Below are 21,344 nucleotides of genomic sequence, written 5' to 3'. Positions count from 1 at the left end.
GGTGAAAGCAAATGAATTCTCCTTATCTATATAAATAGCCCCCAAACAGTTTAATGCACCTGAACATGTACTAACAAGAGAATTTATACTGGTAAACGCTATTCCATGCCAGCATGCAAATGTAACAGACACCTGAAATCGTCTGTGCCATCTGCTGTCCAGCTGATCATCCTCAGATGAAATGTCAATGGTGTGTGGGTGTGTGTGATGTTGTAGATGCGTCCATGATTATTCTTGATGCAAGTTGTTGTTTGTTTTATAGCATAGATGAATTGCCTTCCTTTCACGTGCTAATGTATATCTTAACGCCGCACCTTGCAGTCGACTTGTTCTACTTTTATTTTAACGTACTGTAACTTTGATGCTTGAACTCTTTTACCTTTTGCATTGCATGAGATTAGTGTGTTGGTGGGTAGGGTGGACGTGGGAATCTTCTAATGAACTAACGCCTGTCATCAAAATAAAATTTGTTCAAGAATCGTCCTGTCATTTACCAAGTCCACAGAGACAACACTGCATGGTCTGAAAAGGGACGTAGAATCACACCTTTCACATCGGAAGCATGCAATGTCTCTGTCCTGTACACTGTATCAATAAAGTATATTAGTTTTATAAATCATATCACCTGTAAACTGTATCCAAATTTACATTAGTCGTATCAATCATTTCACATCTGAAGCACGTGCAGCAAGAGTACTCGGTGAAGGTGGCTCAGATGGTGTTACAGTTTCAGGAAGACATGGAGGGGCAACATTTGCTGAAAGTCATGTGATGGTTATCAACCTGCGCATGTGTTTGGTTAACCGATAGCTCATGTCTGTGCGTGTGTATATTTAGATGCGTAAGAATTGTTCCTGTGCTTATGTCCGTTCAGTTTCAAGCATTTACGACCGCTGTATTCGGTCAGGTAGAGATACTCATTCTTCTCACATTGAGCAATAATAGCAAAAAGTGATTTTACGCGAGAAAGCTTTCGCATCTGCAGATTATTTCCGCCTCAAAATTTCCACAAATGCAAAAAAAAAAAAACGTTTTCTTTTCTCAATCATTCCGCAAAAAATGCTCTTCCATCACCTTCCCTACAACTTATTGCGATGATGCAGCTATTTGGTCCTTGTCACAGCTGCCGACATAGGTGATGGAATTGTGCCTGCTGCTGCTCTGTCTCACTGCTGAGGGGCAGCGCCGTCGCTGCACCTCTCCTCCTGTTGTTGTCTGTCATGTATGTGTGTGTGTATGTGTGTGTGTGTGTGTGTGTGTGTGTGTATGTGTGTGTGTGTGTGTGTGTGTGTGTGTGTGTGTGTGTGTGTGTGTGTGTGTGTGTGTTCCTCTTTTTGTGGCAGCCATCGTGGCAAGAAGCGTTCCTGTAGCAGGCGGTGTTTTTAATTAGAGCGCAGCTGTTTCCGTGCGTTTCGCCATTCGCCGAGCTTCTGAAACACTTCTACATTCTTGTCTGCATGGAACATGATCGCCTTCTTCTTTAGGCTGTATCGAGTCACCTGAGGTTTTAGACATGTACAGTCACACCTAGGTGACCCTGCTACAAACATTTATGGAAAACATCCTGGTTTTCGTGATTCGTTTAAATACAAGAGATTTTGAAATTTATTTTACATGTTGCATTTGGAAAAATAAACAGAAATATTAATCTAGCCTCTTTTGTTTTTTGTGTTATTAGAATGTCCTCCTGGATAGAGAGCTCGAGTCAATGTGACTTTTCTGTTGGTGACCTTAACATTGGCGAGAGATGTGGCGGCTGCTCGTGCAGTGACAAGATGTCTCAGTGCACTTTGTCTTTGTCTCTCTGTAAGTCTTCTACAGTTCTAGAAACTCTCTTATTACTGAGTTGTCTTGTACTTAGAATCTGTATGTTCTGTGTTTGTCTCTCGAGGTCATAACATGCTGTACGAGAGTGTTCACCCGACAGAGGCTCAGATGGCGACATTGTCTTGAAACCAAAACAATTTTGGGAAAAAATGGGGAAGGCGAAAAAAAAAAAACAAACCATTGAGCAATGTAAAGAATATTTACTCGTTTTGAGGTCTTTGGTGTTTCTAAATCGTGAAAGAACCTCTTCTGTCTGTCACACGTGTGTGTGTGTGGGCGCGCACGCGTTTGCAAAGAAATGTAATATGGGTAGGTGGATAAGAAAGTTTATCAGACACCCCTGTTTCTGTTATCTATTCGTTGTGTCTTGTTTTTAAGGTAGATGTTTCTGTGTGCGGGGGGAGGGGGGGGGCTTTGTCTGAAACTTAACTCAGGTTCTCGTTAAACTGGTTTGTAAGACCTGTCATCAGTGTTGTTGTATGTTCAACAAGATTTTGTCGTTACAACCTAGCAGAAAAAAATCCATTTATTTTCAATAATAACAATAACAATAACAACAACAACAACAATAATAATAATACAAGAAAATGTGATGCCAGAAAAGTACCTCTCTTTTATCTACCTCACTCTCTTTCTCTTTTCTCTCTTTTCTCTGTCCCTCTCTCTCTCTCTCTGTATAATATTCCTTTCTCACACTTATTCCTGTGCGTAGGAGCAGACGGAGATTTTGTAAAACGTGATGACAAAGACTAAAGAAAAAATGAAATTCCCTCAAATCTTATTCCAGCTTTTCTTCCACTCACTGTGCCTATTTGTTAGGATTTTTGCATAAATATTTCCGTTCTCGTCTGTTTTAGATAACTTCCTTATGTGCTTCGTCCGAGTAAAAATGTTCCCTTTTTACAAAGGGAATCTCCAGCACCCAGCAATCAGGAGAAAAAAAAATGGAAGTATCATGATTTCATTAGCGATCACTCCCAGACTCTATCTCGAGTGTCGCTCTCCAGCCCACGGCCTCCCACGGCACTCGACATGGCGCGGACACTACGATACAAGTTTTCAAATTTTATCTACTTATGTCTCTATTTATTATTTATTGGTGCATGCTTGGTTCTCCAATCTTAGAAACTTTCCAGCGTGGTGTCGTGACAGGCTGCGTGGCTGATTACTGAGAGCGGAAGTTTTTTACGCGCATGCGTCTCGATGACATCCGAAGTGTAAGATCAGCGTTAGCGCCACCTCCGCTTCCCCTTTCTTTGGTGTTCTTAGTGTTCTCACACACACACACACCGCCCTCCCCCTCCTTCCACCTCACCTTCCCTGACATGATGTTTGCATCTTGGTGATGCTTGGCCACAACAAGCCGACAGCTGTCATTGGCAGAGGGAAGAGTGCCAGACCACTCCTCCCGCGAATAAGTAGTTCTTCAGCGCTGACACCTATAAATTTCCTCTTTAAGAATTTGAGAATGCTTTCGTATAGTCCAGCATTTTCTAGGTAGACAACTTTTGTTTTCTTTCAGTCAGTATAGCAGACAAAACTACAGCTGATAAAAACAACAACAACTTAGACAAAGAATTACTAGCGACAAAGAAACGGCGAGAAAGGACTGCAGCTCTGTTAGTGAGGTGAAACAGGATCACAAGGAACAGAAAATGGCTGTGAGGGCAATGGGTAAGCTAACATGTCTAACGTCTTTGTCATTTTCATAAGATTTACTTTTTTGATAGAGAAGGAATCAGCTCGCATTTGAAACAGGCATTTTACCAACATTCATGCTTAAAGAGTGAGCTCCACCATTTACTTTGTCTTCAAGCCACAAAAGTTTGTTCGTTGTTTTGTGTTTTTGTTTGTTTGTTTGTGGTATTTTTTTTGGTTGGTTGGTTGGTTGGTTGGTTGGTTGGTTGGTTGGTTGGTTGGTTGGTTGGTTGGTTGGTTGGTTGGTTGGTTGGTTGGTTGGTTGGTTGGTTGGTTGGTTGGTTGGTTTTCTTCATTTTTTGGAGCATGACTATTGCATGCTCGTGCTGATGTACTTTATTTAAACCCAGAACTTTGCAACTCGTCAAAGTACGTCTAAGTAATGCTGCTACACCTGTAGTTCGTGCTCTTCGCTGGTTCACCATTGAAGCAAATACTAAATATTTTGTCACTGGGTATCTGGGTCCTGCCCAGCTTTTTTCTTATTTCCTCGCTTTTTCTGCTACTACCCCGTTCTTGGTCCGACAGTTGTAACCCTGGCGACTGGCACACAGAAGCCTGCTCTTTGCTTTTGTCTAATTGTTAGAAATATTCTACAACTCATTTCAAGATCGCACCTGACAGCATCATAAAGAGTCAACAGCGTGTGCTTAAAACACACCTGTTTCCTAAATATTATTTTTTGTGACTCGTGTTTCTTAATTATTGTTTCACACATTTTGCCTCTTTTTATCGTATATTAATCGTCTATATGTTGTTGGGAGGGAGGGGTTGGAGGGTTTCTTGTTTGTTTACTGGATTGACTTTTGTTTAGATGTCTGATAATTTTTCTGTTTTGTTTAGCGTCCGTTTGGCACTTACCTTTATTTCCTTTTGTTCTGTATCTGGGTTTGGGCATTGTTACATGCACAACAAGCATACTTGCACGTTGTTGTTGTTGTTGTCGTTGTTGTTGTCGTCGTCGTCGTCATTAAAAAACAAACAAAAACTCTAAATCGTTTCTTACAGATGTTTTTGAGAGTTTATGATAAAAGAAAATTATGATTATGGTAACAAAGACAGAAAAGGGTGATTTAATCGTGGATACAAGCCTCCTGACGACTGTCGTCTTCACTTACTGAACCACTTTGAAAAGATGCGAAATGCTGAAAGCAATCGGCCTAGTTCCCTGCCTGAAGGATTGTGAGGACAGATTACATTTTACCTATTATTTTCCCCTCGAAATTAGGTTTCGGTGTCACATTCCGCTCTTGAAGACCACGTGTACTAAGTTTTTCTATCCTTAACTCCTTTCAGTTCACAGATTTTTGTTCAACCCCATGTTAATGTGGGTTTTCACTGCACATGTTCAGCTGAAGTACGAAGAGTTATTTTGCTTTAGCAGATTACAACCTTCAAATTTAAGGATGCTTCTCAATTTTGTTTCAGTGCATGATTAAAAATTAGTTTTGCCTTATAGCTGATATAGTTTTTGTTTAGACAACACCGTCGTGCATCGCAGCATTAAAGCAAAATTGCATTTCTTATCTTGTGTGCGTGATGCTTGTTGGAGTGGGCACAGTGAAGAGTGGACCAATAAAGATGAAAATCTAAAATACTCCTCACATCTGTTCATCGTACAAGCTGATCCAAATTTTTGGATAGAGTTTGTTTTTTTGTTTGTTTGTTTTTTGTTTGTTGTTTTGTTTTTTTTTTTTTTTTTTTTTTTTTTTTTTTTTTTGTTAAATCTGATACTCAACATTTGAATACTACTATTTCTTTCACCTTTCTAATCGAGAAAGATAATTTAGTTTTCTGCTCGTTTAGATGCAAATCAAAGCCCCAGGCCGACTGCTGCAACAATTTAAATCCATCTAAAACAAATGTGGTTAAAAAAATCAACAAATCAAAATAGTAAGGAGGATGCAATAATATTGTTGTAGAAGAATATCAGTAAATCATAGTATTATCGCCGAAGATCGTCAAGAAACAATATCGTTCTTGTAGTAATCCATAGTGTAAATGTAAAGAACAAACTTTCAAACAATAGTATCATTGTGGAAGAACTTCAAGGAATCCCTCTGTCACTGAGGTAAAGTCAGTAAACTAAATACCATTACAGTAAATCGTCAATGAACTGTAATATCATTGTGGAAGAGTGTCAGTAGGTAATGGTACTATTTAGGTACAGGGCAAAGTACAAGTACAGAATTGCAGCAAACCTTTCAATCAATCGTTGCTGCTTGTGGAATAGCAGATGCCAGTTTTTCTTGCCTTCTGTCTATCTGTCCTGCTGTCCCTAATCCACTGTCCACCTGCCTTGCGTCCCCCTGTCTTCCTTAACAGAATTTTCAGCCTTCCGTTCTCAAAACTCATTTTAGTCGTCTGGGAGATTTTTTCCTCAAATTTCCTTGCCTCAGACTTTCATGTTGGTTGGAATTCAACTGTCTGGCGTTTTGTGGTGTGGGAGTCGGACATATAATGCGATTTGAGTGATGTGTCAACAGCGAGCTTGGTTATTTAGAAAGTAGGAATCCTGCACAGGATTGTTGGCAGTGTTTGGAGAAGAAGACATGACCGGTTGTTTCAGTTAGCACGTTTCAATCGAGTTTATCGTCTCTTGCGAATGTCATTTTTCATGTTAGTTTTTGGGGTATACACTTTATCGTTATCGATGTGCACTTTAAGCTATTATTAAAGCAGAAATTTTACTAATGCAGCACTCCTGATGAATTTTTGCTGTAACAAATGTAATTTTGAGGGCCCGACAAGAGGCAGCAAAAGTAATTAAACTATAACTGTTTATGTCAGCAGAATAATTAATAATCTAAATCATTTTACGAATAATTACATAACGTTAACTATAGAGGTTTACTGTTACCAAGCATTAAGCAGGGTTGAGGGGTTGGTGTTTTTTTTTGTTGTTTTTTTTTGTCCCTTTGTTCCTCCGACATTTTTTGTCAGATGTCATCCAACTCAAATAGCAGCAGTTAAAGACCATTCAGGAAAACATACTACTGAGTAGAAAACTCGCGGCATTTATTGCAGTCTTCATTACACTTTGGATATACTTTGCTATACTATTGTGGACACTAGTGTTTGTATTACTTTGAAAGTATGTAATGCCATGGACATGGTTATTTCGCCCCACTCTGGAACAGAAAGTTATCTGTTCTTGACTTGCCTGAGTAACTGCCCCTGCTTACCCAGCAAATGTAAGGGAAAAGAGAAGGAAGATTGGTGTAGCCTTCACTTGGTGTAGCCTAGATGAACGATGAACTATTAGCTCACGGTGAGACCATCTACATTGTAAGTTAAAAAAAGGAAGATTCAAATTTTATTTACCTTTTTTGTTCACTCCCGGGGGAAATTGAGCAGATAGCAGTTAAGTATGTGTAAAAGAACCAATAACAATTGACATACATCACGTACTATGGTGAGGTTTTCCTAGTGTACAAATAATGGTTTTATAACCAATGGACTCGTACGGCGACCATTGTGATCACGTGGGTGTTAATGACAAGTTCATGCAAGTTGTGTTTTACTTTCAGTAAATTTCTAGCAAAATGTTTTGATCCGAGCATCTGGTTTGCCAGTTGCATTGCAGTGAGTGTTTCCTTTGATGGATAAATGCTTTGATGAATGGGTGTCGCCACGACAGAATAATCTGTACAAGACATTTGCAAGCTGTCAACGAGTGAAACTGAGAAAGTGAATTAGGACCAGAGAGTATGAAGATGGCAGGTTTACTGAATACAGAATTAGGACTACTATCAGAGTAGTGTGTGTGTGAAGGGTAAATCTGTGTGTATTGAATGGAATTTATTAAGTGTGTCAATCAGAGTATATTTATTTATAACATTCTGACGCATTATGTCGCTGTACTCGTGATGTACGTGGCTGTTAGACGAGACACGTGCTTCTAATGAATCCTCCTCCTCTTGACGACACTGGGTCGTAATGAAGTCTCACAGTTGTCTCCCCCATCTCTCTGTTTCAGCCGTCCTCGCTGTCTTGCTGGGGTTAATGATGCCGTCTGCAACGTCCGGCTGCTCGTGTCCGTCCTGTAACTATGGGGATCCTGTCCAGAATTGCGAGTGCTGCGTCTTCAGACAGTTTGGCAAGCGGGGGACGGCTGTCAGGGTGCTGGCATCCCCCTCGTTCCCTGCGCAGAACCCTGGTCTGGACATCTCGTCATCAAACATTGTGCTGCCCGCTGACCTCGAGGTCAACTTTGGACAAGGCCTCCGACGACAGCGCATCGACGACGACATCGAAGCTGCTGGCGTGCGTTCAGTGATCGACTACAGAGCATTGTCGACAGCCCCACGAAGACTGGACAACGACCTCTCACCAGCATCAGCAGCAGCTAACAGAAAGGACCATCTGATCAAGTTTCTGGACATTCTACAGATGAACCCAGACAAAGAGGATCTCGACTCTTTCTAAAGCTCTGATCCTGTTACTGACATTTTCTACTCCCAGAAGATGCAGACTTTCTCGAAACGTAGAAACAAGGGAAATAAACAAAATGTATAATTCTTGATTGCACAGTTTTAAAAGGATAAATAAACTTTTGGAGTCTGGGAAAATCTTATTTTCACACTACAGGATTCTAGCTTAAAAATAATTGAGAGTATTATTTTTTTTAAAATGAAACGAATCGTCGCGAAAGGAAGATGGTAATCTCTCATTTTCAAAATTATAAATAATAAATGAATCTCCCATGATGTGCAGCTTGCAATTAGATGCACTGTTACTGAGTCAAACACTCCGACAGTGTTCTTCCATGTAGACAAATAACATAGAGTTGTAACGAAACAATAAAATATTTTTGGCGATACATTGTTCTCTTCCGTCTCTTCTACTTTTCTTGCTCATAGTCAGTGCGAAAGGTGTTCATCTATCAATTTCAGCAAGTCTGTTGTTTGAGTCATCTTCCGAGACACAAATCTGTTTTCTCTACACTCACTTACACCTACAGGCATCCAAACTTGCATTCACCGCATAATCTTCATCATCATCGTCGTCGTCGTCGTCGTCGTCGTCGTCGTCGTCGTCGTCGTCATCGCCAGCCTCTTGGGAGTACTAGACAATATCATCCTATAATTTCTATCGTCTCTGGAATATGCTCACTAACAGTCTAAGTTGTGGTCTGCCCATCCTAATTAATTATATCTTTAAAAAAATCCAGCAGCAAATTATGACAAGAAGTAAAGTAAAAAGTAAGCAGAATCTTAGAAAATAGTTGAGGCTCATCAACTCACGAGCAAAAACAACGGTAATTTATGTTTCTCCATGCCAACCTAATTACAGGCCCCCACCCAATCAAGCATGTTGCTCATATGTGAGGTGTATGATATGGAAACACTGGGGTTTCTCTGTATTATGAACAGGGTATATGTGTTATGTGTACACATTACGGGTGGAGTAGTCGTTTACGTCTTGCTAACACTGGGGAGAGGGTGGATGATAGTTTTCTGCACTCAGCTAAAACAAACAAATGGCAAAAAATATAAGCTGCTTTGCTTGCGACAAGGGAACTTGTTTTAAAATTCAGTGGATGAAGATTCAAGATGCAGGCCTTTTTCAAGCAATGAATTCGTGCAGATAGAATCAAAAAGCTAACTCGCTCATGTCTTTGTGCCAACAACAACACTTCATCGAAAATGATCTCGCGCTTTTATCTCTCATCACAAAATTATACAGACATTTTCTTGAAGCTGCAGAATCTCCAAAAGAAGATCACACCTTGCGAGTGTGTCTCTTTTGTTATCTGTCTGCAAACACGCGATGCCGGAGGGTGGAGCCACTCGTCCCCTCAACTCATTCATTTCACGTGCCGTCCACGTAACGGTCACGGGGATCACGTCGACCCTAGTTAGGCTAGTCTACCAAATGTTACTAACTATACTCTCTGTAAATATTTTCACACTGTAATCAGACTGCACTTGTTAGTGAGAGAACTTTATAATTCCTCTGGCCTCTCTTTATATAGTCGTGTTGCTGTCGCTTTGTTGTTGTTCTCGATGTTGAAACGTCGTTTTCCAGAAAAGGACATTCTAGAAGAAAAGTAAGCAGTAATGTGCTGGCTAATGAATCTACCCCGATAGCCACTTGCGTTGAAGATGAAAACTAACCTATCTACAACACACACACCGTCAAGTCCAATGTTTCACTTTTTATTTTCCAACACTAATCTTTCAAATCAAAGCCTGCGTCCAGTGTACACATTCAAGCATAGCTTTGTAAAAGCATCAAGCCCTGGATAGTTATGCGAGTAAAGAAAATATTTGTTTAATTTTTTAGATAAATTATTCTACTGCTATTGCATCTTCCGCAGTGACTTGCCGAGCAGATGATTTCAAGTTCAACACGTACTTACATGATACACATGCACAAAGACATTATGATATTCAGTTCAAGATGGCTATTCTTCACGGACTTCATTTTGAGGTTTGTCTCACCCTACATCTGTCACCGTCTTTACTTACCGGTGGCACAACCGTTAGCACCTGTCACCAACACAATGAAGGTGGACTCTCCTGGGTTCGACTCTCGTCTCGGGAACGTGGGTTTCGTCTGCATGTGGCATCTGTTTACCGGGCTAGCGGTGCTGTAATATATACAACAATAGCCTTAGTTGCTGTTCGGCATAAAAGACCAATTTCAGCTGCCCGCAACCTCCATTTAAGTTCGAAACACTGATTTGAGATTTTTTTGGACGCCCTTCCTTTAGTTCCGTTGCCCCGAGTGTCACTCACTGCCCACTGCTCTAACTCACCTGCACTTGGCGGCTCCTCTGTTTTCTCCATCTGCTTCTTGTGCAGAGTAGACATCTTCTCTTCATTTCCTTCTCTCCCTCCCTGTTATCCCTTTCCTCTGCGTGCATGCGGGAGTGTCATGTAAGACTTTTTATATCTACATTTGTGTTACATTGTGTTTATATGTGATCTGTGCATGACATATCCGTAGCAAGACTCATTTGCAAAACAACATTTGACAAAATGCATTAAGAACATTTTTACAGTGGGATAGAGAATTTGAATGGGAAGAAATGTGTTTGTGTGAGTTTCATTTTAATCTTGTTAATTTTGCTGGGATTAATTCTTATTACTATTGCCTTTTCCTAAAGTTTCTCATTTCCACTTATTTTTAAGATTGGATATAAAATACGACTCGTGTTTTTTTTAGATTAAAATAAAATGCAATGGCTGTACCACAGAGTTTATTTTGTTTAAATTAATTTCAAATCATCTTTCATTCTCCTTCTTTAAAAAAAAAAAACCTGCTACCTCTGTCGTCATACCTTCGCCCCACCCACCACACGCGCGCGCGCACACACACACACGCACTCACACACACACACACTCACATACACACACACACACACACACACACACACACACACACACACAACACACACACACACACACACACACACACACACACACACACACACACACACACACACACACACACACACGACCAGTGGAGGCAACGGAAGTGAACTCAACTCTGACACCCACGCAAGCCTCTCAGTTTCTAAAACTCGAACAATCTGCGTCTCCTGTAAATAAATTTGAGTTTATATTTTATATTTATTATCAATATATCAATCGGTGTGTGTGTAGTTGGTGTGGGTGGATGGGTGGGTGGATGGGTGAGAAAGTGAGAATCTTGTTTGTGCATAGGGCAAGAACAGCTCACAGAAGAGAGGTACATTGGATAGATGATTAAGTTCGAAAGCCGAAATAACAGATGTTGAGAAAACTCAGATTGTAGGAGGATGTCACCAATATGTCTACACCTGTTCCGAGAGTAGTTTCGGCTAGCAATGAGAGAAGTGATGTTTATTCTGGATAGACTCCCGTTTCCTTCAACGTACGGTTTGTTGGTTGGGTTTGTGACATGGTTCGATGGCAAGACCTGTGTATTAGTCAGTCAGTCAGTCAGTCAGTCAGTCAGTCAGTGTCCTTTGACCGGTACTCGTCATTAGGGGAGCACATGGATGGACCCCCGCCACCTTTGCCTGTGTTTGGATTGTCTTCCACAAAGTGTCACATGACCAAAGAAGACCAACTTTTGACTGCTGCAAGTATAAGCTGTAAGTGCACACTTTTGAGATATGGTCATGTGTTGAAGTGAAGTCCAGCAAATTTTAAGCCCACGTAGCGCTTTTGTGAGTTTGCTCCTTGTTAACAGATATGCAACTTGCTTTCTCCATACGGTTGCCAGGGTCAGAACCGACAAACTCGAAAATGCGAGGAAACAGATACAGACAGATAAAATAAATTAAACAAAAACAAAAAACAAGGATTACTAGCGTTAAAAGACAAACCCCTATCTAGTAACTATGGGCCGAGATTCAAAACAAGTTCAAGCAGTGACCTCACAACATGGAAGTTGCGGTGGGACATGTGCAAACAGGATGTGGAGCTGACAAAAATCCACTTACAGGTCGTTGACATATTTCATCTATTCCACTTCACTTCTCTGGCTATCGACTGGACGCCCTTCACATGCTATCACACATGAACTGGACCTGGAAAGGTCAACCATAACAAGTGACCCCCCTTCCCTTCTGTAGAAAGGTTGCCTTTCAGTCCTCTTTGTATCCGTGGGCGGAGCTTCCACCTTGGAAGGACGGACGAATAATGAGTGTTTGAAAGAATTAGTCCCACTTGTCGCTGGCTTAGTAGGTGTCTTCTTGCGAACTTAGGTCAGAAAACGGTTAAACCGTTAAAGGCAATAACTACAACATAACAATAGTCATCACATGATATAGAAACAAGACCTTTCATATTATTACGATGGTGTATGTTTACAAAACTCTATAAAAACTGCTGTAATGCACAAAAACAGTCCTGTACAGAAAGTCTTTTTCTGTCTTATTGTGAGACTTCACCTTATCGATAATATTCTAATCCAGAAAGATAACTTGAAAGTGGGCGGGACCGAAAGAAAATTGTGATTGCATCGGTGGTTGAACACAAACTTTGTTTGCCTGTCCTCTGAGTCGAGAAGAGACTTCCGACAAATCGACAGAAGCCATCTTACTCGCTCCTCTCCCAGAAATGTATCGTCTGATGTCTTTTGCGCTTCTGGTTTCTGTGGGTAAGACTGACAAAAGTTGTTTATTCTGAAATATTCACGATATTACCAAATTTTGTTTACTGCGTTGATATCGCATTTCAAGCGACAGTTTTACAAGATCGCTCTTCTTACTGAACTCATTTTTTAAACGAAAAAACAGATAATTTTTAATTGAAATGAAGCACCTGCTACTAGAGACTGATTTGATATCGATTGTAAAAATATTTATCTGCGTTCTTCACGAAACTTGAAAAAGGGACTTAAAGAGAAGTGCACTGAATTACACTGAATCCTAATACAAAGCTCCAAAACATTTACATGCAATTAATGAAAGCTCACAAATTAGAGTCGTGTTTGTTTTAAATACAATCTGTGTATTTTTTTTCTTTCTGTAAGCCAGCCAGTATCACAGACAGAAGCTATTGTCGGAGACAATCATATGCCGTCTTTGATCTTTTGTATCATATATTTTTAAGTGTATGGTCAGTGTCCGAATGGCTACCTGCACCACGGGGAGTCGTGCTACGCCATCCCTGCCACACCAGCCACGTGGAGCCAGGCTGCAGTGAGTAGTCCTCATGGCTCTTCATGCTCACCTGTTGAGTTGAAAGTCTCTTTGTGTTGTAATCGTTCAAAGGACCGACTTAGCTTTTATTATGGTATTGTACAGGTAGTCACAGAAATGCAAACTAGGCTCAGAGAGAGCGAGTGAGAAAGGAGAGTGAGTCAAACAGTACGCACGCGCTATTTAACCCCTACATGACCCCAGAGACTCTTCCTGTCTGTGATATCATTTTCTTTGTAAACAGGGAACATTAAAAGCTGTAACCAATGCCAGAGTGTGGCAATGATTTGTTGGTCACTAAACAATCCTACGTTAATGACACCGAGGGAAATGTGATCTTGACACACACCCTCCTCATGCCCAAAGTGAGACCAAATGATTTCGATGCAGCTTTCAAGTTGAGATATGTTCGGCTTATAAACCAGTGCGGCTTATTTGCGAAAAAAGTAAAACTTAAAAAGAAAAATTAGTGGGTGCGGCTTGTACACAGGTGTGCTCAGTAGACCGACACTTACGGTCCTGTGCTCTTGTCTACAGATGTACTGCACGGTCCTTGGCGCTGACCTGGCTGTCATCGAGTCGTCAGCAGAGCAGGTGTACATCGAGGGATTTCTACAGCGCATGGCCGGTAGTACTTGGCTTGTATATTCCTATGTCATTAAATATGTTGCTCATCTGTTTTCCTGAAGTAAATAAATTCTTAGCGCTTGTACATTTCTTTATGGCCAAAGCGATTCGCAACTGTCCGAACTTCCATGAAAGTGGAGAATGAACACAACAACTGCATGCGTTTAGTGTTTGGAAGACGATCCCAGCGTCTTGCGCCAGGACATGTCTAGCATTTTAGTTATACATGGAAACTCGACACTGCAAAAAGACACTTTTATAAAAGGAATCATTTAAAAATAAACAGCAAGGCGCAGTTTCGTTGGAAGCTGAAATGCGACAAAAATAAATAGGTGTTAGTTTGTCAGGAACGCAGATGTTTGGACTCCAGGAAGAATGAATCTGGAATTTCCGTCTTTAGTTCTTCGCATCGCTTCTCTTGTTTTGTCCTTCATGCTTTTGCCTAGATAAGCGAAAGAGTAAAACAGCTGGGAAGAACACAATAAAATGATGGGCAGCGTACCTGTGCACCTGCGCTCGACAATTGATTTCAGTGTCCGTACACATTGGTCTTTCACTCCAAGGTGATGCAATCTTTCACTGCCCACCTTTTTAGTCTGCAGGTTGCGAGTATTTACAAGTCTAACTGTTTGTCAAAAGGTGTAGTTGTACATGGCAGAGTTTGGTCCATTACATTATTCTTATTACCCAGATCAAAGCAAACATTCCCATCTCCCTTTGCGACTTACCAGTCATCATGTCGCCATCCTTACCTGAACACAGGAAGAGATAAAAAATGTGAAAATACTAAAGCTGTGTGTACACCTACTTAATGTAGGCTTCCAGCTGCCTCTATGTCATTGAAAAGCACTATTTAGATAATTAACATACTGTAGGAAACACGTTTCTGCCTAGTAAGCCTTTAATTAAAGCCGACGTAGGGAGATGAACTATCTGTACGTGTCACAATATGAAAGCTTTAAACAGAAAACCATCGGGTCTGTGATTGTACACCTTTGTTAGCTTGTTACAGGCATGCAATTAGACAGGTATATCGACAAAATATGTGACCAAGAATATTACTGCATTGCCTTAATGCACTGAGAACGAAAATAGATAACCCTTCCTTATCTGTGGTTTTAACATCCAGTATGAAGTCTTTTGGGGCTCTTTCCTTTCTCTAGCTATGTCTCGTCTCTCTCTCTCTCTCTCTCTCTCTCTCTCTCTCTCTCTCTATCTATCTCGTTTCTCTCTGTCTCTTGTCTTCATTTTCCTCCTTCTTTCATTTTTCTTTTCTTCTGTCATTGAATCTTTTCCGGAGAGTCACTACCGATGTTTTGACCTCTGACCTGTTCCGTGTGGCTGTTTCTATGCTGACGTTGTTATGTTTGATGTTGGTGTCTCTCACCAATCACACTCTGTAGGGTCAAGTTCCACGTGTGATCTCTCTTGAACAAATATGAAATGTCCTCTAAGAGTTCACTTTTGCAACAAAACAGATTTTAAAAAATCTGATCAGAAACAGATACCGCACAGCTCCATTTCCCTTGCTGACGGCTGAAAAAGTGAGCGATTATCGTTTGATGGAAATCTGCTGTTCTTCAAATCTCGAAGTTCTGTTTGCAGGAGCTTTCCCGAGCGATAAAGATTTCTGGATAGGCGGCGGCGACTTCTTGGAGCATGGAACATGGATCTGGGTCAAGACGCAGGAGGAAATCAACCCCGAGGCGTCGTTCTGGGCCACAGGTCAGCCGGCCAGCGCCACCCAGCACCAGGCGTGTCTGCGACTGTCCGAGACCACCGGCTACCGATGGGAGGCCGGCAGCTGCGACTCACCGGAATATTTCATCTGCGAGAAGCCGTAAGGCTGGGGGATGAGGGAGAGAAAAGGGTGGGAGAGAGAGAGAACATGGGGTAGAAGTGGGTTGTTGGATACAAGTCTGAGATCATTAGCTGCTTCTGCAGTGAGAACCATGATGCCGTGAGTTCAGATCTTGTATCTGTGCACACACTTTCTTTGTGGGCTCGGGGTTCTTTCTCTCTCTATTGTACTGTCTCTGTCTCTCTGGCCTCTCTTTCTCCATGTCTCTGTCTTTCTCTTTTCTCATTTTCTGTTGGTGGTACCTGTTCTCACGGCTGGTCATCATGGATTTTCTCTAGGTACTCTGGTTTCCTTCCACTTCATCCCCTCAAACTTCCAGTGCAAAATTTTCACTAAAGTACTTTCCTACCTAATGATTCAGTTAATCAAACTGTTAAAATCAAACTAATTATAAGAACAAGTCACCTACTTGGTTCTTTGTTTATTGGTTTCATCATGAATTCACGGTCTCAATATTTTGGCTAAAGTCATTTTTGCGCTTTCGTGATTTTTTTCCCTTCCTTCCTTTTTAAAATTATTTCATTTTTCATGCATTCTTTCTTTATTTTCTTAAGCTCGGGACTACCGATAAGAACGATGTTGAGATGGAGAACAATATTGATAATGATGGTGAGTTTGTTTTCAGGTATGTCATCCCAGAGAGCGGGGTTCCTGTTGGCAAGTGAGAAGTGTTCGTGCCTAGTGTGCGACGAATATCCCTTTGCATCTTGTATACCTGAGTTCTTATCTTAATCATTTCCAATGGACCGATGTGTCTCTCTATGGTATCATTTTCCCTGGACATCTATAAAGATTTGAAGCCTGATAATAAATATAGGTGCATCGAACTCATATATTACATTTCCTAAACAGTTCGATGACACATTCAGGGCGTGTTGCCCTGACCTCAAGTTCAGCTGCTCGCAAATTTTGAAATTAAACAGATTTTACAGTATTGAACTAGTTTATTGTGTGTTTTGATGAATGAATGGAAGGAGAGAGAAGGAAGGAGTGAAGGACGTAGACAAAAGGAGTGGAAGGAGACTTTGAGACGCTGACTGACTCATTTCAGAACTTGGAATGATTTTAGTAGTGAGCCTGCAATTTATTCCTTAAAACAGCACATCATTTGTTCTCTCTCACTCTTAACGCTCGCTCTAAATGGGATGGATGGAGGGGACATTATTCACTTCCTGTTTACTCCACATTATTTCCCCTTTGCGCAAAATTTCTAGTTTTTTAGCGCTGACCCCTAAAGCTTCCAGTCTTTTTTACAAACATAGTTTACAGGGCAGTGTTATGTTAGAAAAAATGCTACAAAATATCTATCAATATTTTCAAAATCCATCTCAGTTTTCCAATAATAATTACAAGATGCTATTTTTCAAAACCTAAACAAAGAAGCCTCCTTCTCACTGGTGCGCAAGGGGAGATAAGATAGTAGGTCATTGTACAAGATGAGTAGCCCCTCCATCATCTCCACTTCTCGTTCTGCTGCTGGCTGGAGCATCGTCTTACATTCAAAAACACACTCACAAGTCTTCAAGTATTTTCGGAATTTCATTCACTATCCTTACTTTATCGACAAAAGCCTAAAACTATTTAATTTTTCATACATACAAAACTTAGAAGGATGTGAACAGTATAAATGTTCATCTCAGTTCCATATCTAGGTGGCTCGGTAGGTGGTTTACTTTGTCTTTTTCATCAGCAGTTGGCATTTTTGCTTTTCTCGGTGTAGGTATCAATTTCCATTTGCACACATGAAGTCTCAATGAGTGTTTACATACAGTTTTTAACATGCGTACTCACAGATATTTTCCTCCTCACTGTCCCTATCCTCGTTTTCTTCTTCATCTTTCCTCTTCCTCATCTTTTCTAATTTCGTGATGCGACTTTGGAGTAACACTAGAACATGAAATGGAGATACATGTTTGAATGCTGGAGTTTGGTGTATAGCTAGTTTGTGGCGAGTATAGATGTTTCTTTCCTGAAAAATCAGTTTGTTCTTGAAATCAAGTGCAGGTGAAAAGACTTTAAGAATACATTTTTAATTTTTGCATTTAATTTTATATACAACCGGTTCATTTTCATTCAAAACAGGCAAAAAAAAAACCCTTACGATTTGAATGATTGTATTAATCTTCTCTGATTGATAAGACGGTTGAAGAGTACTTAACAACGGATGTTTTTCTTCCATGTGAAGGGCAGGGGGTCCTTGACACCCTCTGGATGGTTTCTATCTCTCAGCTAAAACTTGAAAGGGCCCCAGACTTGAGGGTCTCGAGTTTGAAACTGGGAGTCCAATCAAAAGTGAGAAGCTGGTGAGGCTGTGGAAGAGCCTGGACTGACACCAGGTAGAGTACAACACTCACCAAGTGGTGCACACTGTTACCTCCGTCTGACCAGTCACCATGAAAACAGTATTGGCCATCTTCATCTCCCTTCTGTCCGCAGGTGAGATATCTGGGAGTGTTTCAGTATTTATGAACACGGAATTTTGGTATTTTAACTTTGGCAAAAACTGGCATTGTGTGTTGTTCTCGCAACTTGTTATGCAAACTTATAGGCCACTGAATAAAATTAATTCATTCAGTTTTTAAGACAGTTATGCAGGTCTCGGTCTTTCTGAAAGATTTCTAAGGTGTACCCCGATGTCTACGCTTAGCCACAGGGATATTGTACTCGTCTGAATATAGACCTGACTACTTTGTAAACACACCTTTCTTCTTGGTATATATAGTTTTTTTAGAGACGGTTGCAAGGATTTTACGAAGCTTGTAAATCTTTCCTAATGTTTGTAGTATCACTATCTTGTGACAGTTATGAGAGAAACCTAGTATTTACTTCACACTGGTCACTCTATCGCCCTGTATGACTAACGGTTTAGTTTGACAGAAAACCTATTATATACTACCATACTCCCACCCAAAGAATAAACACATTCTCTAGAAAAATCTCAATAAATCAATGTTTGCTTTCACGTTCCTGTAAATATAGAGGCAAGTGCACACCCAAACACACACACGCGCGCCACCAAGAATAACGTGCAGAAAGCGACGAATAGTCTAGAATGTACAGCTTATGCAAATTTCTAACATTGTATCAAAGATCATTTTAAATACTTGGATATCACCATTTGAAAAACATAAAGATAAATGCAAGGATGTAAGTAGTTCATCCCCGAGAGAGCCGTGACTGTTGACATTTTTGTTCCAGCAACTGCCCAGTGTCCCAGCGGCTACATTCACCATGACCAGTCGTGCTACGTCATCCCGATGGCAGAGGGGTCATGGGCTGATGGCATGGTGAGTTCAAATGTTAAACATCTACATTGGTATAACCAACTACAGCAGCTCATTCGTGCTACTGTGTCTGTGTGCATATTTGTGACATATTTCGCTATGTGTGCAGACGTTGTGTCGGCAGCTGGGAGGACAGCTGGCGGTCATAGACACGGCGGCGGAGCAGACGTTTGTGGAGGGCTTATTGAAGCGCTATGGAGGTCAGTCCCTTAGAATCCAGCCAACAGTTTGAGAGATTTCGCTTTTACTTCATGGTTGCTCCTTCTCTGTCTTTTCCCTCTCTGTCTCTTTCTCTTATTCACTCTGTCTCTCCTCGTCTAGAACTTTGTGACCAAGTGCCACTGGGATTCAAGAAGCTATTTGCGGTTCAAACTGCCAATGAATTGTTAGAAGTGTGGTGTTTTCTGTAAAAGAAAAATAAAGCGGAAGGTTCTCGAATGAAAAACTTCTGCAACTTGGCAAACAAAGTTATTCTTTCGTATGTCTTGTCATCTGACGATATATGAATTTAAAAATTTTAATTAAAAGAATTTTTTTTTAAATGGAATGAAGAAAGAAAAGTTGATCGGACACTGGGTGACTGAGCGCCTGGACTTGTAAATGAGCGGGTGAGTTGGCTGGGTGGTTCCTATCTGACGACTCGACTACCCGTTTTGTGTTGCTCATGTTTCTGTACAGCCGGATACCCTAATGATGCCGACTTCTGGGTGGGTGGCGGTGATTTCCTGGTTGACGGTGACTGGCGGTGGATCATGAAGAACCAGGCCATCGATCCCCACGTGTCCTACTGGGCCCCAGGGGAGCCTGACAACGGAGGGGGACCACAGGGTTGTCTCCGCATTTCCGCCGCCCTCAACTACAAGTGGGAGTCTGGCGACTGTGACTCCGTGGAATATGCTGTGTGTGAACAACCGTAAGTATGAACCCGTCTACACGTGTGAGAGCGAGAGAGAAGAGACAGACCTGCTGCAGATGATGATGATGATGAAAAAGTGCATCTACACAGACCATTTTCTTCATTTATAGTGCAATTAATGCGCTATACCATAGCAAACACACAAATTAACAAATATAAGCACAAACATGCATATAGCAAATTAACTTTCATTGAAACACAGATCAAAACATAGAAACATAAAGATAAACAAAAGCATATCAGCAGTCGTAAACACAAAATAAAGAAATCTGCGCACTAAGGAATCCACAACAACAAAGCATCAAATGTACGATAGTAAAGTCTCTGGTAGAGTATTGTCGGGGAGGGAGATAACTAGTAGCTAGTAGCTGTCTCCCCCAACATCCCTGTCAGCACCACAGAGTAATGTCACTGATAACCACTAAACCTTGCTCTTGCCAACATTAACCCTGACACTTTTTTTTCAATCATGCTTTTTTTGTCTTTGACAGGGTACGAAGCGAAGTGGGAGTTGGTAAATAATGTGGCGCCATCTACAAGGATCCTGGCGTTTGATGATGTCTGCTTCATTTCAATTAGGAAAGCTTTCTGCAATCACCACAGTTGAAAGTTGTCGACTCTAATAAAGACTATGCTGTAAATGAATCAAGCTAAAAAGAGTTTTTTTCTTCCTTTTGCCGGCTCCGACCTCGTCAGGGTTTCCCCCCACTGACAAGGGGACATAATTATTAATTCACTTCATTTTGTGTTTTTGTGTATAATTCTCTCAAAAATATTTGATTTTTTTCAATGATTATTCGGGACACGTCGAACCCTTATAAATTGTATTGATTTCCTTGCTTTTGCTTCAAATTCTGATCATCACTGCCTAATATAAGAAGGGCTCACGGTAAGAAATAAAAACAACTAAGTACTTCATGTTGACTTTTTTTTACCAGTGGACCGCCCTGCTGGGGAATGTTGAGTGTTAGAAGTACAGAAAAATGCGAAACTGAAGAGTGGTTGTTGTTGATGATAATGACGATGACGATGACGATGATGATGGAGTAGAAATTAAGAAACATTTACTTCTGCATTCATGTATCATATGCACGCAAAGAGATATTATTATAATAATAATAATAATAATAATAATAATAATAATAATAATAATAATAATAATATAATAATAATAATAATAATAATAATAATAATAATAATAATAATAATAAAAACAATTTACAAACCTGGAAAACCACCTCTTCAAACGAGTTCCGATGTCGAGTAGCTGGAGCCCAGAACTGGAATCACAAGCTGTTCAGCATGTGTCAAGGTTGTATTTACTGTGTATAGCTTGTCACACGGTATAACACAGCTCAATGTGTGCAGTGACACAGAACAAATGTAATTACACATAGTAAAAACAGTATAAACCCCCAAATAACAGCTGACACAACACAGCATACAGCATTATGTACACCACAGAGCACAGCACATGTCAGTATGTAGTAC

At 40.7% G+C, this 21,344-nt stretch overlaps 3 protein-coding genes and 1 long non-coding RNA gene across 4 annotated transcripts in view; all 4 read left to right on the top strand.

Moving 5' to 3' along the window:
* Positions 1-21,344, top strand: part of LOC112557938 — a 177,145-nt gene that overhangs the window by 89,757 nt on the left and 66,044 nt on the right. The gene's annotated exons all lie outside the window — the stretch shown is intronic.
* Positions 2,871-8,340, top strand: LOC112557932. The gene is made up of 2 exons (XM_025228091.1): positions 2,871-3,501; positions 7,505-8,340. Exons 1-2 carry the CDS (start codon positions 3,483-3,485, stop codon positions 7,951-7,953), a joined length of 468 nt encoding a protein of 155 aa, XP_025083876.1. The 5' UTR covers positions 2,871-3,482; the 3' UTR covers positions 7,954-8,340.
* LOC112557929 (perlucin-like) lies at positions 12,468-16,589 on the top strand. Its single transcript, XM_025228089.1, has 5 exons — positions 12,468-12,621; positions 13,077-13,165; positions 13,703-13,793; positions 15,398-15,632; positions 16,279-16,589. The coding sequence occupies exons 1-5, from the start codon at positions 12,582-12,584 to the stop codon at positions 16,316-16,318; spliced, it is 495 nt and encodes a 164-aa protein (XP_025083874.1). The 5' UTR covers positions 12,468-12,581; the 3' UTR covers positions 16,319-16,589.
* On the top strand, positions 17,933-20,771 carry LOC112557930 (perlucin-like). The gene is made up of 5 exons (XM_025228090.1): positions 17,933-18,089; positions 18,852-18,940; positions 19,047-19,137; positions 19,616-19,850; positions 20,345-20,771. Exons 1-5 carry the CDS (start codon positions 18,047-18,049, stop codon positions 20,373-20,375), a joined length of 489 nt encoding a protein of 162 aa, XP_025083875.1. The 5' UTR covers positions 17,933-18,046; the 3' UTR covers positions 20,376-20,771.

The sequence above is a fragment of the Pomacea canaliculata genome, linkage group LG2, assembly GCF_003073045.1.
Source record: "Pomacea canaliculata isolate SZHN2017 linkage group LG2, ASM307304v1, whole genome shotgun sequence".
NCBI lineage: Eukaryota > Metazoa > Mollusca > Gastropoda > Architaenioglossa > Ampullariidae > Pomacea > Pomacea canaliculata.
The sequence above is the reverse complement of the archived record's forward strand: the minus strand, read 5'-3'. Positions and strand labels throughout refer to the sequence as shown.

Coding starts and splice junctions, on each gene's coding strand:
- LOC112557929 (XM_025228089.1), top strand. CDS start 12,582: ATGTATCGTCTGATGTCTTTTGCGCTTCTGGTTTCTGTGG. Junction 13,794..15,397: donor ATTTCTACAGCGCATGGCCG/GTAGTACTTGGC, acceptor TTCTGTTTGCAG/GAGCTTTCCCGAGCGATAAA. Junction 15,633..16,278: donor TATTTCATCTGCGAGAAGCC/GTAAGGCTGGGG, acceptor GTTTGTTTTCAG/GTATGTCATCCCAGAGAGCG.
- LOC112557930 (XM_025228090.1), top strand. CDS start 18,047: ATGAAAACAGTATTGGCCATCTTCATCTCCCTTCTGTCCGCAG. Junction 18,090..18,851: donor CATCTCCCTTCTGTCCGCAG/GTGAGATATCTG, acceptor TTTTTGTTCCAG/CAACTGCCCAGTGTCCCAGC. Junction 19,851..20,344: donor TATGCTGTGTGTGAACAACC/GTAAGTATGAAC, acceptor TGTCTTTGACAG/GGTACGAAGCGAAGTGGGAG.